Genomic DNA, 14,525 nt, shown 5'->3' with positions numbered 1-14,525 from the left:
TTGACAAGGAGCATGTATTTCAAATTTGAAAAAGTTGCATCCATATATAAGAGCATGTGTTTAAATCAAGGAACAGAACTGGCCTTCGTTATATTTACAATACTGTTGTGTCATATCAGGATGACATAATTTTACATTCTTCCTTGAAAGGTTAGAAATTTGTGAACAATGCCACAAAATTCTGATTGCAAAGGAAAGCAATAAATAAGTGTCTGGAAGTGTGTGGCTGTATTAACCTTCTTCATCTTCTTCATCTTCCTCATCTTCTTCGTCTTCCTCATCTTCTTCGTCTTCCTCATCTTCGTCTTCTTCACGTTTTCTGCGATCTTCATCTTCATCTGGAACATTGACAAGGAGCATGTATTTCAAATTTGAAAAAGTTGCATCCATATATAAGAGCATGTGTTTAAATCAAGGAACAGAACTGGCCTTCGTTATATTTACAATACTGTTGTGTCATATCAGGATGACATAATTTTACATTCTTCCTTGAAAGGTTAGAAATTTGTGAACAATGCCACAAAATTCTGATTGCAAAGGAAAGCAATAAATAAGTGTCTGGAAGTGTGTGGCTGTATTAACCTTCTTCATCTTCTTCATCTTCCTCATCTTCTTCGTCTTCCTCATCTTCTTCGTCTTCCTCATCTTCGTCTTCTTCACGTTTTCTGCGATCTTCATCTTCATCTGGAACATTGACAAGGAGCATGTATTTCAAATTTGAAAAAGTTGCATCCATATATAAGAGCATGTGTTTAAATCAAGGAACAGAACTGGCCTTCGTTATATTTACAATACTGTTGTGTCATATCAGGATGGCATAATTTTACATTCTTCCTTGAAAAGTTAGAAATTTGTGAACAATGCCACACAATTCTGATTGCAAAGGAAAGTAATAAAAAAGTGTCTGGAAGTGTGTGGCTGTATTAACCTTCTTCATCTTCTTCATCTTCCTCATCTTCTTCGTCTTCCTCATCTTCTTCGTCTTCCTCATCTTCGTCTTCTTCACGTTTTCTGCGATCTTCATCTTCATCTGGAACATTGACAAGGAGCATGTATTTCAAATTTGAAAAAGTTGCATCCATATATAAGAGCATGTGTTTAAATCAAGGAACAGAACTGGCCTTCGTTATATTTACAATACTGTTGTGTCATATCAGGATGGCATAATATTACATTCTTCCTTGAAAAGTTAGAAATTTGTGAACAATGCCACAAAATTCTGATTGCAAAGGAAAGCAATAAATAAGTGTCTGGAAGTGTGTGGCTCTATTAACCTTCTTCATCTTCTTCATCTTCTTCATCTTCCTCATCTTCTTCGTCTTCCTCATCTTCTTCGTCTTCCTCATCTTCGTCTTCTTCACGTTTTCTGCGATCTTCATCTTCATCTGGAACATTGACAAGGAGCATGTATTTCAAATTTGAAAAAGTTGCATCCATATATAAGAGCATGTGTTTTAATCAAGGAACAGAACTGGTCTTCGTTATATTTACAATACTGTTGTGTCATATCAGGATGGCATAATTTTACATTCTTCCTTGAAAGGTTAGAAATTTGTGAACAATGCCACACAATTCTGATTGCAAAGGAAAGCAATAAATAAGTGTCTGGAAGTGTGTAGCTGTATTAACCTTCTTCATCTTCTTCATCTTCTTCGTCTTCCTCATCTTCTTCGTCTTCCTCATCTTCGTCTTCTATACGTTTTCTGCGATCTTCATCTTCATCTGGAACATTGACAAGGAGCATGTATTTCAAATTTGAAAAAATTGCATCAATATATAAGAGCATGTGTTTAAATCAAGGAACAGAACCGGCCTTCATTATATTTACAATACTGTTGTGTCATATCAGGATGGCATAATTTTACATTCTTCCTTGAAAAGTTAGAAATTTGTGAACAATGCCACACAATTCTGATTGCAAAGGAAAGCAATAAATAAGTGTCTGGAAGTGTGTGGCTGTATTAACCTTCTTCATCTTCTTCATCTTCCTCATCTTCTTCGTCTTCCTCATCTTCTTCGTCTTCCTCATCTTCTTCGTCTTCCTCATCTTCGTCTTCTTCACGTTTTCTGCGATCTTCATCTTCATCTGGAACATTGACAAGGAGCATGTATTTCAAATTTGAAAAAGTTGCATCCATATATAAGAGCATGTGTTTAAATCAAGGAACAGAACTGGCCTTCGTTATATTTACAATACTGTTGTGTCATATCAGGATGACATAATTTTACATTCTTCCTTGAAAGGTTAGAAATTTGTGAACAATGCCACAAAATTCTGATTGCAAAGGAAAGCAATAAATAAGTGTCTGGAAGTGTGTGGCTGTATTAACCTTCTTCATCTTCTTCATCTTCCTCATCTTCTTCGTCTTCCTCATCTTCTTCGTCTTCCTCATCTTCGTCTTCTTCACGTTTTCTGCGATCTTCATCTTCATCTGGAACATTGACAAGGAGCATGTATTTCAAATTTGAAAAAGTTGCATCCATATATAAGAGCATGTGTTTAAATCAAGGAACAGAACTGGCCTTCGTTATATTTACAATACTGTTGTGTCATATCAGGATGACATAATTTTACATTCTTCCTTGAAAGGTTAGAAATTTGTGAACAATGCCACAAAATTCTGATTGCAAAGGAAAGCAATAAATAAGTGTCTGGAAGTGTGTGGCTGTATTAACCTTCTTCATCTTCTTCATCTTCCTCATCTTCTTCGTCTTCCTCATCTTCTTCGTCTTCCTCATCTTCGTCTTCTTCACGTTTTCTGCGATCTTCATCTTCATCTGGAACATTGACAAGGAGCATGTATTTCAAATTTGAAAAAGTTGCATCCATATATAAGAGCATGTGTTTAAATCAAGGAACAGAACTGGCCTTCGTTATATTTACAATACTGTTGTGTCATATCAGGATGGCATAATTTTACATTCTTCCTTGAAAAGTTAGAAATTTGTGAACAATGCCACACAATTCTGATTGCAAAGGAAAGTAATAAAAAAGTGTCTGGAAGTGTGTGGCTGTATTAACCTTCTTCATCTTCTTCATCTTCCTCATCTTCTTCGTCTTCCTCATCTTCTTCGTCTTCCTCATCTTCGTCTTCTTCACGTTTTCTGCGATCTTCATCTTCATCTGGAACATTGACAAGGAGCATGTATTTCAAATTTGAAAAAGTTGCATCCATATATAAGAGCATGTGTTTAAATCAAGGAACAGAACTGGCCTTCGTTATATTTACAATACTGTTGTGTCATATCAGGATGGCATAATATTACATTCTTCCTTGAAAAGTTAGAAATTTGTGAACAATGCCACAAAATTCTGATTGCAAAGGAAAGCAATAAATAAGTGTCTGGAAGTGTGTGGCTGTATTAACCTTCTTCATCTTCTTCATCTTCCTCATCTTCTTCGTCTTCCTCATCTTCTTCGTCTTCCTCATCTTCGTCTTCTTCACGTTTTCTGCGATCTTCATCTTCATCTGGAACATTGACAAGGAGCATGTATTTCAAATTTGAAAAAGTTGCATCCATATATAAGAGCATGTGTTTAAATCAAGGAACAGAACTGGCCTTCGTTATATTTACAATACTGTTGTGTCATATCAGGATGACATAATTTTACATTCTTCCTTGAAAGGTTAGAAATTTGTGAACAATGCCACAAAATTCTGATTGCAAAGGAAAGCAATAAATAAGTGTCTGGAAGTGTGTGGCTGTATTAACCTTCTTCATCTTCTTCATCTTCCTCATCTTCTTCGTCTTCCTCATCTTCTTCGTCTTCCTCATCTTCGTCTTCTTCACGTTTTCTGCGATCTTCATCTTCATCTGGAACATTGACAAGGAGCATGTATTTCAAATTTGAAAAAGTTGCATCCATATATAAGAGCATGTGTTTAAATCAAGGAACAGAACTGGCCTTCGTTATATTTACAATACTGTTGTGTCATATCAGGATGGCATAATTTTACATTCTTCCTTGAAAAGTTAGAAATTTGTGAACAATGCCACACAATTCTGATTGCAAAGGAAAGTAATAAAAAAGTGTCTGGAAGTGTGTGGCTGTATTAACCTTCTTCATCTTCTTCATCTTCCTCATCTTCTTCGTCTTCCTCATCTTCTTCGTCTTCCTCATCTTCGTCTTCTTCACGTTTTCTGCGATCTTCATCTTCATCTGGAACATTGACAAGGAGCATGTATTTCAAATTTGAAAAAGTTGCATCCATATATAAGAGCATGTGTTTAAATCGAGGAACAGAACTGGCCTTCGTTATATTTACAATACTGTTGTGTCATATCAGGATGGCATAATATTACATTCTTCCTTGAAAAGTTAGAAATTTGTGAACAATGCCACAAAATTCTGATTGCAAAGGAAAGCAATAAATAAGTGTCTGGAAGTGTGTGGCTGTATTAACCTTCTTCATCTTCTTCATCTTCCTCATCTTCTTCGTCTTCCTCATCTTCTTCGTCTTCCTCATCTTCGTCTTCTTCACGTTTTCTGCGATCTTCATCTTCATCTGGAACATTGACAAGGAGCATGTATTTCAAATTTGAAAAAGTTGCATCCATATATAAGAGCATGTGTTTAAATCAAGGAACAGAACTGGCCTTCGTTATATTTACAATACTGTTGTGTCATATCAGGATGGCATAATTTTACATTCTTCCTTGAAAGGTTAGAAATTTGTGAACAATGCCACAAAATTCTGATTGCAAAGGAAAGTAATAAAAAAGTGTCTGGAAGTGTGTGGCTGTATTAACCTTCTTCATCTTCTTCATCTTCCTCATCTTCTTCGTCTTCCTCATCTTCTTCGTCTTCCTCATCTTCGTCTTCTTCACGTTTTCTGCGATCTTCATCTTCATCTGGAACATTGACAAGGAGCAGGTATTTCAAATTTGAAAAAGTTGCATCCATATATAAGAGCATGTGTTTAAATCAAGGAACAGAACTGGCCTTCGTTATATTTACAATACTGTTGTGTCATATCAGGATGGCATAATTTTACATTCTTTCTTGAAAAGTTAGAAATTTGTGAACAATGCCACAAAATTCTGATTGCAAAGGAAAGCAATAAATAAGTGTCTGGAAGTGTGTGGCTGTATTAACCTTCTTCATCTTCTTCATCTTCCTCATCTTCTTCGTCTTCCTCATCTTCTTCGTCTTCCTCATCTTCGTCTTCTTCACGTTTTCTGCGATCTTCATCTTCATCTGGAACATTGACAAGGAGCATGTATTTCAAATTTGAAAAAGTTGCATCCATATATAAGAGCATGTGTTTAAATCAAGGAACAGAACTGGCCTTCGTTATATTTACAATACTGTTGTGTCATATCAGGATGACATAATTTTACATTCTTCCTTGAAAGGTTAGAAATTTGTGAACAATGCCACAAAATTCTGATTGCAAAGGAAAGCAATAAATAAGTGTCTGGAAGTGTGTGGCTGTATTAACCTTCTTCATCTTCCTCATCTTCTTCGTCTTCCTCATCTTCTTCGTCTTCCTCATCTTCGTCTTCTATACGTTTTCTGCGATCTTCATCTTCATCTGGAACATTGACAAGGAGCATGTATTTCAAATTTGAAAAAATTGCATCAATATATAAGAGCATGTGTTTAAATCAAGGAACAGAACCGGCCTTCATTATATTTACAATACTGTTGTGTCATATCAGGATGGCATAATTTTACATTCTTCCTTGAAAAGTTAGAAATTTGTGAACAATGCCACAAAATTCTGATTGCAAAGGAAAGCAATAAATAAGTGTCTGGAAGTGTGTGGCTGTATTAACCTTCTTCATCTTCTTCATCTTCCTCATCTTCTTCATCTTCCTCATCTTCTTCGTCTTCCTCATCTTCTTCGTCTTCCTCATCTTCGTCTTCTTCACGTTTTCTGCGATCTTCATCTTCATCTGGAACATTGACAAGGAGCATGTATTTCAAATTTGAAAAAGTTGCATCCATATATAAGAGCATGTGTTTAAATCAAGGAACAGAACTGGCCTTCGTTATATTTACAATACTGTTGTGTCATATCAGGATGACATAATTTTACATTCTTCCTTGAAAGGTTAGAAATTTGTGAACAATGCCACAAAATTCTGATTGCAAAGGAAAGCAATAAATAAGTGTCTGGAAGTGTGTGGCTGTATTAACCTTCTTCATCTTCTTCATCTTCCTCATCTTCTTCGTCTTCCTCATCTTCGTCTTCTTCACGTTTTCTGCGATCTTCATCTTCATCTGGAACATTGACAAGGAGCATGTATTTCAAATTTGAAAAAGTTGCATCCATATATAAGAGCATGTGTTTAAATCAAGGAACAGAACTGGCCTTCGTTATATTTACAATACTGTTGTGTCATATCAGGATGGCATAATTTTACATTCTTCCTTGAAAAGTTAGAAATTTGTGAACAATGCCACACAATTCTGATTGCAAAGGAAAGTAATAAAAAAGTGTCTGGAAGTGTGTGGCTGTATTAACCTTCTTCATCTTCTTCATCTTCCTCATCTTCTTCGTCTTCCTCATCTTCTTCGTCTTCCTCATCTTCGTCTTCTTCACGTTTTCTGCGATCTTCATCTTCATCTGGAACATTGACAAGGAGCATGTATTTCAAATTTGAAAAAGTTGCATCCATATATAAGAGCATGTGTTTAAATCAAGGAACAGAACTGGCCTTCGTTATATTTACAATACTGTTGTGTCATATCAGGATGGCATAATATTACATTCTTCCTTGAAAGGTTAGAAATTTGTGAACAATGCCACACAATTCTGATTGCAAAGGAAAGCAATAAATAAGTGTCTGGAAGTGTGTGGCTGTATTAACCTTCTTCATCTTCTTCATCTTCCTCATCTTCTTCGTCTTCCTCATCTTCTTCGTCTTCCTCATCTTCGTCTTCTTCACGTTTTCTGCGATCTTCATCTTCATCTGGAACATTGACAAGGAGCATGTATTTCAAATTTGAAAAAGTTGCATCCATATATAAGAGCATGTGTTTAAATCAAGGAACAGAACTGGCCTTCGTTATATTTACAATACTGTTGTGTCATATCAGGATGGCATAATTTTACATTCTTCCTTGAAAGGTTAGAAATTTGTGAACAATGCCACAAAATTCTGATTGCAAAGGAAAGTAATAAAAAAGTGTCTGGAAGTGTGTGGCTGTATTAACCTTCTTCATCTTCTTCATCTTCCTCATCTTCTTCGTCTTCCTCATCTTCTTCGTCTTCCTCATCTTCGTCTTCTTCACGTTTTCTGCGATCTTCATCTTCATCTGGAACATTGACAAGGAGCATGTATTTCAAATTTGAAAAAGTTGCATCCATATATAAGAGCATGTGTTTAAATCAAGGAACAGAACTGGCCTTCGTTATATTTACAATACTGTTGTGTCATATCAGGATGGCATAATATTACATTCTTCCTTGAAAAGTTAGAAATTTGTGAACAATGCCACAAAATTCTGATTGCAAAGGAAAGCAATAAATAAGTGTCTGGAAGTGTGTGGCTGTATTAACCTTCTTCATCTTCTTCATCTTCCTCATCTTCTTCGTCTTCCTCATCTTCTTCGTCTTCCTCATCTTCGTCTTCTTCACGTTTTCTGCGATCTTCATCTTCATCTGGAACATTGACAAGGAGCATGTATTTCAAATTTGAAAAAGTTGCATCCATATATAAGAGCATGTGTTTAAATCAAGGAACAGAACTGGCCTTCGTTATATTTACAATACTGTTGTGTCATATCAGGATGGCATAATATTACATTCTTCCTTGAAAAGTTAGAAATTTGTGAACAATGCCACAAAATTCTGATTGCAAAGGAAAGCAATAAATAAGTGTCTGGAAGTGTGTGGCTGTATTAACCTTCTTCATCTTCTTCATCTTCCTCATCTTCTTCGTCTTCCTCATCTTCTTCGTCTTCCTCATCTTCGTCTTCTTCACGTTTTCTGCGATCTTCATCTTCATCTGGAACATTGACAAGGAGCATGTATTTCAAATTTGAAAAAGTTGCATCCATATATAAGAGCATGTGTTTAAATCAAGGAACAGAACTGGCCTTCGTTATATTTACAATACTGTTGTGTCATATCAGGATGACATAATTTTACATTCTTCCTTGAAAGGTTAGAAATTTGTGAACAATGCCACAAAATTCTGATTGCAAAGGAAAGCAATAAATAAGTGTCTGGAAGTGTGTGGCTGTATTAACCTTCTTCATCTTCTTCATCTTCCTCATCTTCTTCGTCTTCCTCATCTTCTTCGTCTTCCTCATCTTCGTCTTCTTCACGTTTTCTGCGATCTTCATCTTCATCTGGAACATTGACAAGGAGCATGTATTTCAAATTTGAAAAAGTTGCATCCATATATAAGAGCATGTGTTTAAATCAAGGAACAGAACTGGCCTTCGTTATATTTACAATACTGTTGTGTCATATCAGGATGGCATAATTTTACATTCTTCCTTGAAAAGTTAGAAATTTGTGAACAATGCCACACAATTCTGATTGCAAAGGAAAGTAATAAAAAAGTGTCTGGAAGTGTGTGGCTGTATTAACCTTCTTCATCTTCTTCATCTTCCTCATCTTCTTCGTCTTCCTCATCTTCTTCGTCTTCCTCATCTTCGTCTTCTTCACGTTTTCTGCGATCTTCATCTTCATCTGGAACATTGACAAGGAGCATGTATTTCAAATTTGAAAAAGTTGCATCCATATATAAGAGCATGTGTTTAAATCAAGGAACAGAACTGGCCTTCGTTATATTTACAATACTGTTGTGTCATATCAGGATGGCATAATATTACATTCTTCCTTGAAAAGTTAGAAATTTGTGAACAATGCCACAAAATTCTGATTGCAAAGGAAAGCAATAAATAAGTGTCTGGAAGTGTGTGGCTGTATTAACCTTCTTCATCTTCTTCATCTTCCTCATCTTCTTCGTCTTCCTCATCTTCTTCGTCTTCCTCATCTTCGTCTTCTTCACGTTTTCTGCGATCTTCATCTTCATCTGGAACATTGACAAGGAGCATGTATTTCAAATTTGAAAAAGTTGCATCCATATATAAGAGCATGTGTTTAAATCAAGGAACAGAACTGGCCTTCGTTATATTTACAATACTGTTGTGTCATATCAGGATGGCATAATTTTACATTCTTCCTTGAAAGGTTAGAAATTTGTGAACAATGCCACAAAATTCTGATTGCAAAGGAAAGTAATAAAAAAGTGTCTGGAAGTGTGTGGCTGTATTAACCTTCTTCATCTTCTTCATCTTCCTCATCTCCTTCGTCTTCCTCATCTTCGTCTTCTTCACGTTTTCTGCGATCTTCATCTTCATCTGGAACATTGACAAGGAGCATGTATTTCAAATTTGAAAAAGTTGCATCCATATATAAGAGCATGTGTTTAAATCAAGGAACAGAACTGGCCTTCGTTATATTTACAATACTGTTGTGTCATATCAGGATGGCATAATATTACATTCTTCCTTGAAAAGTTAGAAATTTGTGAACAATGCCACAAAATTCTGATTGCAAAGGAAAGCAATAAATAAGTGTCTGGAAGTGTGTGGCTGTATTAACCTTCTTCATCTTCTTCATCTTCCTCATCTTCTTCGTCTTCCTCATCTTCTTCGTCTTCCTCATCTTCGTCTTCTTCACGTTTTCTGCGATCTTCATCTTCATCTGGAACATTGACAAGGAGCATGTATTTCAAATTTGAAAAAGTTGCATCCATATATAAGAGCATGTGTTTAAATCAAGGAACAGAACTGGCCTTCGTTATATTTACAATACTGTTGTGTCATATCAGGATGGCATAATATTACATTCTTCCTTGAAAAGTTAGAAATTTGTGAACAATGCCACAAAATTCTGATTGCAAAGGAAAGCAATAAATAAGTGTCTGGAAGTGTGTGGCTGTATTAACCTTCTTCATCTTCTTCATCTTCCTCATCTTCTTCGTCTTCCTCATCTTCTTCGTCTTCCTCATCTTCGTCTTCTTCACGTTTTCTGCGATCTTCATCTTCATCTGGAACATTGACAAGGAGCATGTATTTCAAATTTGAAAAAGTTGCATCCATATATAAGAGCATGTGTTTAAATCAAGGAACAGAACTGGCCTTCGTTATATTTACAATACTGTTGTGTCATATCAGGATGGCATAATTTTACATTCTTCCTTGAAAGGTTAGAAATTTGTGAACAATGCCACAAAATTCTGATTGCAAAGGAAAGTAATAAATAAGTGTCTGGAAGTGTGTGGCTGTATTAACCTTCTTCATCTTCTTCATCTTCCTCATCTTCTTCGTCTTCCTCATCTTCTTCGTCTTCCTCATCTTCGTCTTCTTCACGTTTTCTGCGATCTTCATCTTCATCTGGAACATTGACAAGGAGCATGTATTTCAAATTTGAAAAAGTTGCATCCATATATAAGAGCATGTGTTTAAATCAAGGAACAGAACTGGCCTTCGTTATATTTACAATACTGTTGTGTCATATCAGGATGGCATAATTTTACATTCTTCCTTGAAAAGTTAGAAATTTGTGAACAATGCCACACAATTCTGATTGCAAAGGAAAGTAATAAAAAAGTGTCTGGAAGTGTGTGGCTGTATTAACCTTCTTCATCTTCTTCATCTTCCTCATCTTCTTCGTCTTCCTCATCTTCTTCGTCTTCCTCATCTTCGTCTTCTTCACGTTTTCTGCGATCTTCATCTTCATCTGGAACATTGACAAGGAGCATGTATTTCAAATTTGAAAAAGTTGCATCCATATATAAGAGCATGTGTTTAAATCAAGGAACAGAACTGGCCTTCGTTATATTTACAATACTGTTGTGTCATATCAGGATGGCATAATATTACATTCTTCCTTGAAAAGTTAGAAATTTGTGAACAATGCCACAAAATTCTGATTGCAAAGGAAAGCAATAAATAAGTGTCTGGAAGTGTGTGGCTGTATTAACCTTCTTCATCTTCTTCATCTTCCTCATCTTCTTCGTCTTCCTCATCTTCTTCGTCTTCCTCATCTTCGTCTTCTTCACGTTTTCTGCGATCTTCATCTTCATCTGGAACATTGACAAGGAGCATGTATTTCAAATTTGAAAAAGTTGCATCAATATATAAGAGCATGTGTTTAAATCAAGGAACAGAACTGGCCTTCGTTATATTTACAATACTGTTGTGTCATATCAGGATGACATAATTTTACATTCTTCCTTGAAAGGTTAGAAATTTGTGAACAATGCCACACAATTCTGATTGCAAAGGAAAGCAATAAAAAAGTGTCTGGAAGTGTGTGGCTGTATTAACCTTCTTCATCTTCTTCATCTTCCTCATCTTCTTCGTCTTCCTCATCTTCTTCGTCTTCCTCATCTTCGTCTTCTTCACGTTTTCTGCGATCTTCATCTTCATCTGGAACATTGACAAGGAGCATGTATTTCAAATTTGAAAAAGTTGCATCCATATATAAGAGCATGTGTTTAAATCAAGGAACAGAACTGGCCTTCGTTATATTTACAATACTGTTGTGTCATATCAGGATGGCATAATATTACATTCTTCCTTGAAAAGTTAGAAATTTGTGAACAATGCCACAAAATTCTGATTGCAAAGGAAAGCAATAAATAAGTGTCTGGAAGTGTGTGGCTGTATTAACCTTCTTCATCTTCTTCATCTTCCTCATCTTCTTCGTCTTCCTCATCTTCTTCGTCTTCCTCATCTTCGTCTTCTTCACGTTTTCTGCGATCTTCATCTTCATCTGGAACATTGACAAGGAGCATGTATTTCAAATTTGAAAAAGTTGCATCCATATATAAGAGCATGTGTTTAAATCAAGGAACAGAACTGGCCTTCGTTATATTTACAATACTGTTGTGTCATATCAGGATGGCATAATTTTACATTCTTCCTTGAAAGGTTAGAAATTTGTGAACAATGCCACAAAATTCTGATTGCAAAGGAAAGTAATAAAAAAGTGTCTGGAAGTGTGTGGCTGTATTAACCTTCTTCATCTTCTTCATCTTCCTCATCTTCTTCGTCTTCCTCATCTTCTTCGTCTTCCTCATCTTCGTCTTCTTCACGTTTTCTGCGATCTTCATCTTCATCTGGAACATTGACAAGGAGCATGTATTTCAAATTTGAAAAAGTTGCATCCATATATAAGAGCATGTGTTTAAATCAAGGAACAGAACTGGCCTTCGTTACATTTACAATACTGTTGTATCATATCAGGATGGCATAATATTACATTCTTCCTTGAAAAGTTAGAAATTTGTGAACAATGCCACACAATTCTGATTGCAAAGGAAAGCAATAAATAAGTGTCTGGAAGTGTGTGGCTGTATTAACCTTCTTCATCTTCTTCATCTTCCTCATCTTCTTCGTCTTCCTCATCTTCTTCGTCTTCCTCATCTTCGTCTTCTTCACGTTTTCTGCGATCTTCATCTTCATCTGGAACATTGACAAGGAGCATGCATTTCAAGTTTGAAAAAGTTGCATCCATATATAAGAGCATGTGTTTAAATCAAGGAACAGAACTGGCCTTCGTTATATTTACAATACTGTTGTGTCATATCAGGATAGCATAATATTACATTCTTCCTTGAAAAGTTAGAAATTTGTGAACAATGCCACAAAATTCTGATTGCAAAGGAAAGCAATAAATAAGTGTCTGGAAGTGTGTGGCTGTATTAACCTTCTTCATCTTCTTCATCTTCCTCATCTTCGTCTTCTTCACGTTTTCTGCGATCTTCATCTTCATCTGGAACATTGACAAGGAGCATGCATTTCAAATTTGAAAAAGTTGCATCCATATATAAGAGCATGTGTTTAAATCAAGGAACAGAACTGGCCTTCGTTATATTTACAATACTGTTGTGTCATATCAGGATAGCATAATATTACATTCTTCCTTGAAAAGTTAGAAATTTGTGAACAATGCCACACAATTCTGATTGCAAAGGAAAGCAAAAAATAAGTGTCTTGAAGTGTGTGGTTGTATTAACCTTCTTCATCTTCTTCATCTTCCTCATCATCTTCGTCTTCCTCACGTTTTCGTCGTTCTTCGTCTTCATCTTCTTCTTCTTTTAGAACTTTAATGAGAAAAATTTGAAGACATTGCATTTATAACATCATGTGTCTAAATGACAGTACATAACTGGCTTCTCTAACTACAGAGTATAAATGAATATATACACATATCCTGTCTTCTTGCAGTTGAATGTTTGAAATGATTATGATGAAGGAAAACAATTGTAAATTTGGAGGATTTATAACCGTCTTCGTCTTTATCTTTGTTTAAAACAATTTTGGGAAAAGTGAGTAATAAATACTAAGAAATCCATTTAGCTTTACATGAGGAAGATTACTGACAAGACTAATATCTGCAAGAATACAGTTTCATATGAAAGATAAAAGTATCCTTTTTTCCACCAGTTGGAGTTTCTTTGGAATGACAGAAATTCAGATTCTGTAGTGAGTGAGTGAGTGAGTTTGGTTTTACGCCGCTTTTAGCAATATTCCAGCAATATCACGGGCTAAATAAAATAAATGGGCTTCACACATTGTACCCATGTCGGGAATCGAACCCGGGTCTTCGGCGTGACGAGCGAACGCTTTAACCACGAGGCTACCCGACCGCCCCTCAGATTCTGTAAGGAAACAATAAATAACTACATGGAAGTATGCGTTAGTAATATCAACCTTTTTCGTCTTCGTCTACTTCTTCTTCTTCATCTTCTTCGTCTTCCCCATCTTCGTCTTCTTCTTCTAAAACAATGATACGGAAAACATATTGCAAATCTGAAGAAGTTGCATCATACGTTTAAATCAAACAACAGGACCGGCCTTTGATATGTCTGCACACCAACAGTGCCATATCGCGACAATATCTATCCTTTCTCCCACATCTTTGTCTTCATCTATGAGTGTTTGAAAATTGGCCATCTTAATACATCCCAAACAAACAGTGCTGTATCAAGGAAAAAATTATCATAACAAACGTTTATGGAAGTCTAAAGAAACTGCGTTCTGAAACACTATTTCTAAAAGCAAGAAAAGAAGCAGCCTTTTCAGACACTGTTTGCACTTCCATGTTTTGGTGTTATTTAGCAAATCAATAAGTTTCTAGAGTATATGTGTATGTATCCTTCTGGCATTGTCGTTGGGTCGCTAACATCAAGTGCGTGCTATGCATATTGACCTTAATACCATAATATTATTCGTCTTTTCCATAATGATTTCTGTCCAGGTCATGATAAACCACTGATTACAGAGTGCATATTATCCAATGGCATGCAAATACAAAGTAATTCTTACCAAGCATTTTGATATCTCGGTCTACCTCACCATCTGAAACAAAACAGTTATAATTCAACTGAAATCATAGCATGGGAGATACTAGTACAAAACGTCAACGCCATAATAATCGATTATGTGCTGATACATTTTAGGCAAAAGGAAAAAATAGTGGTGATAATATTATTCTCCTGGCTCACAAAAGTCATTCGAATTTCCCATGGATTCAGATTACACAATG

At 35.8% G+C, this 14,525-nt stretch overlaps 1 protein-coding gene across 1 annotated transcript; it reads right to left on the bottom strand.

Moving 5' to 3' along the window:
- Positions 1–1,624: 1,624 nt before the first annotated feature.
- Positions 1,625–12,771, bottom strand: LOC139464660 (myb-like protein X). The gene is made up of 29 exons (XM_071246182.1): positions 12,684–12,771; positions 12,338–12,406; positions 11,992–12,060; positions 11,646–11,714; positions 11,300–11,368; positions 10,954–11,022; positions 10,608–10,676; positions 10,262–10,330; positions 9,916–9,984; positions 9,570–9,638; positions 8,896–8,964; positions 8,550–8,618; positions 8,204–8,272; positions 7,858–7,926; positions 7,512–7,580; positions 7,166–7,234; positions 6,820–6,888; positions 6,474–6,542; positions 5,445–5,537; positions 5,099–5,167; positions 4,753–4,821; positions 4,407–4,475; positions 4,061–4,129; positions 3,715–3,783; positions 3,369–3,437; positions 3,023–3,091; positions 2,677–2,745; positions 2,331–2,399; positions 1,625–1,722 (listed from the first exon to the last, which is right to left on the bottom strand). Exons 1-29 carry the CDS (start codon positions 12,769–12,771, stop codon positions 1,625–1,627), a joined length of 2,073 nt encoding a protein of 690 aa, XP_071102283.1.
- Between the last annotated feature and the right edge of the window lie 1,754 nt (positions 12,772–14,525).

This window comes from Haliotis cracherodii, unplaced genomic scaffold (genome assembly GCF_022045235.1).
Source record: "Haliotis cracherodii isolate W230 unplaced genomic scaffold, xgHalCrac1.p SCAF_17, whole genome shotgun sequence".
NCBI classification, from domain to species: domain Eukaryota; kingdom Metazoa; phylum Mollusca; class Gastropoda; order Lepetellida; family Haliotidae; genus Haliotis; species Haliotis cracherodii.
This window is presented reverse-complemented; position numbering and strand designations above follow the sequence as displayed.

Coding starts and splice junctions, on each gene's coding strand:
- LOC139464660 (XM_071246182.1), bottom strand. CDS start 12,771: ATGCTCCTTGTCAATGTTCCAGATGAAGATGAAGATCGCAGAAAACGT. Junction 11,369..11,645: donor AGATGAAGAAGATGAAGAAG/GTTAATACAGCC, acceptor AACGTGAAGAAG/ACGAAGATGAGGAAGACGAA. Junction 8,965..9,569: donor AGATGAAGAAGATGAAGAAG/GTTAATACAGCC, acceptor AACGTGAAGAAG/ACGAAGATGAGGAAGACGAA.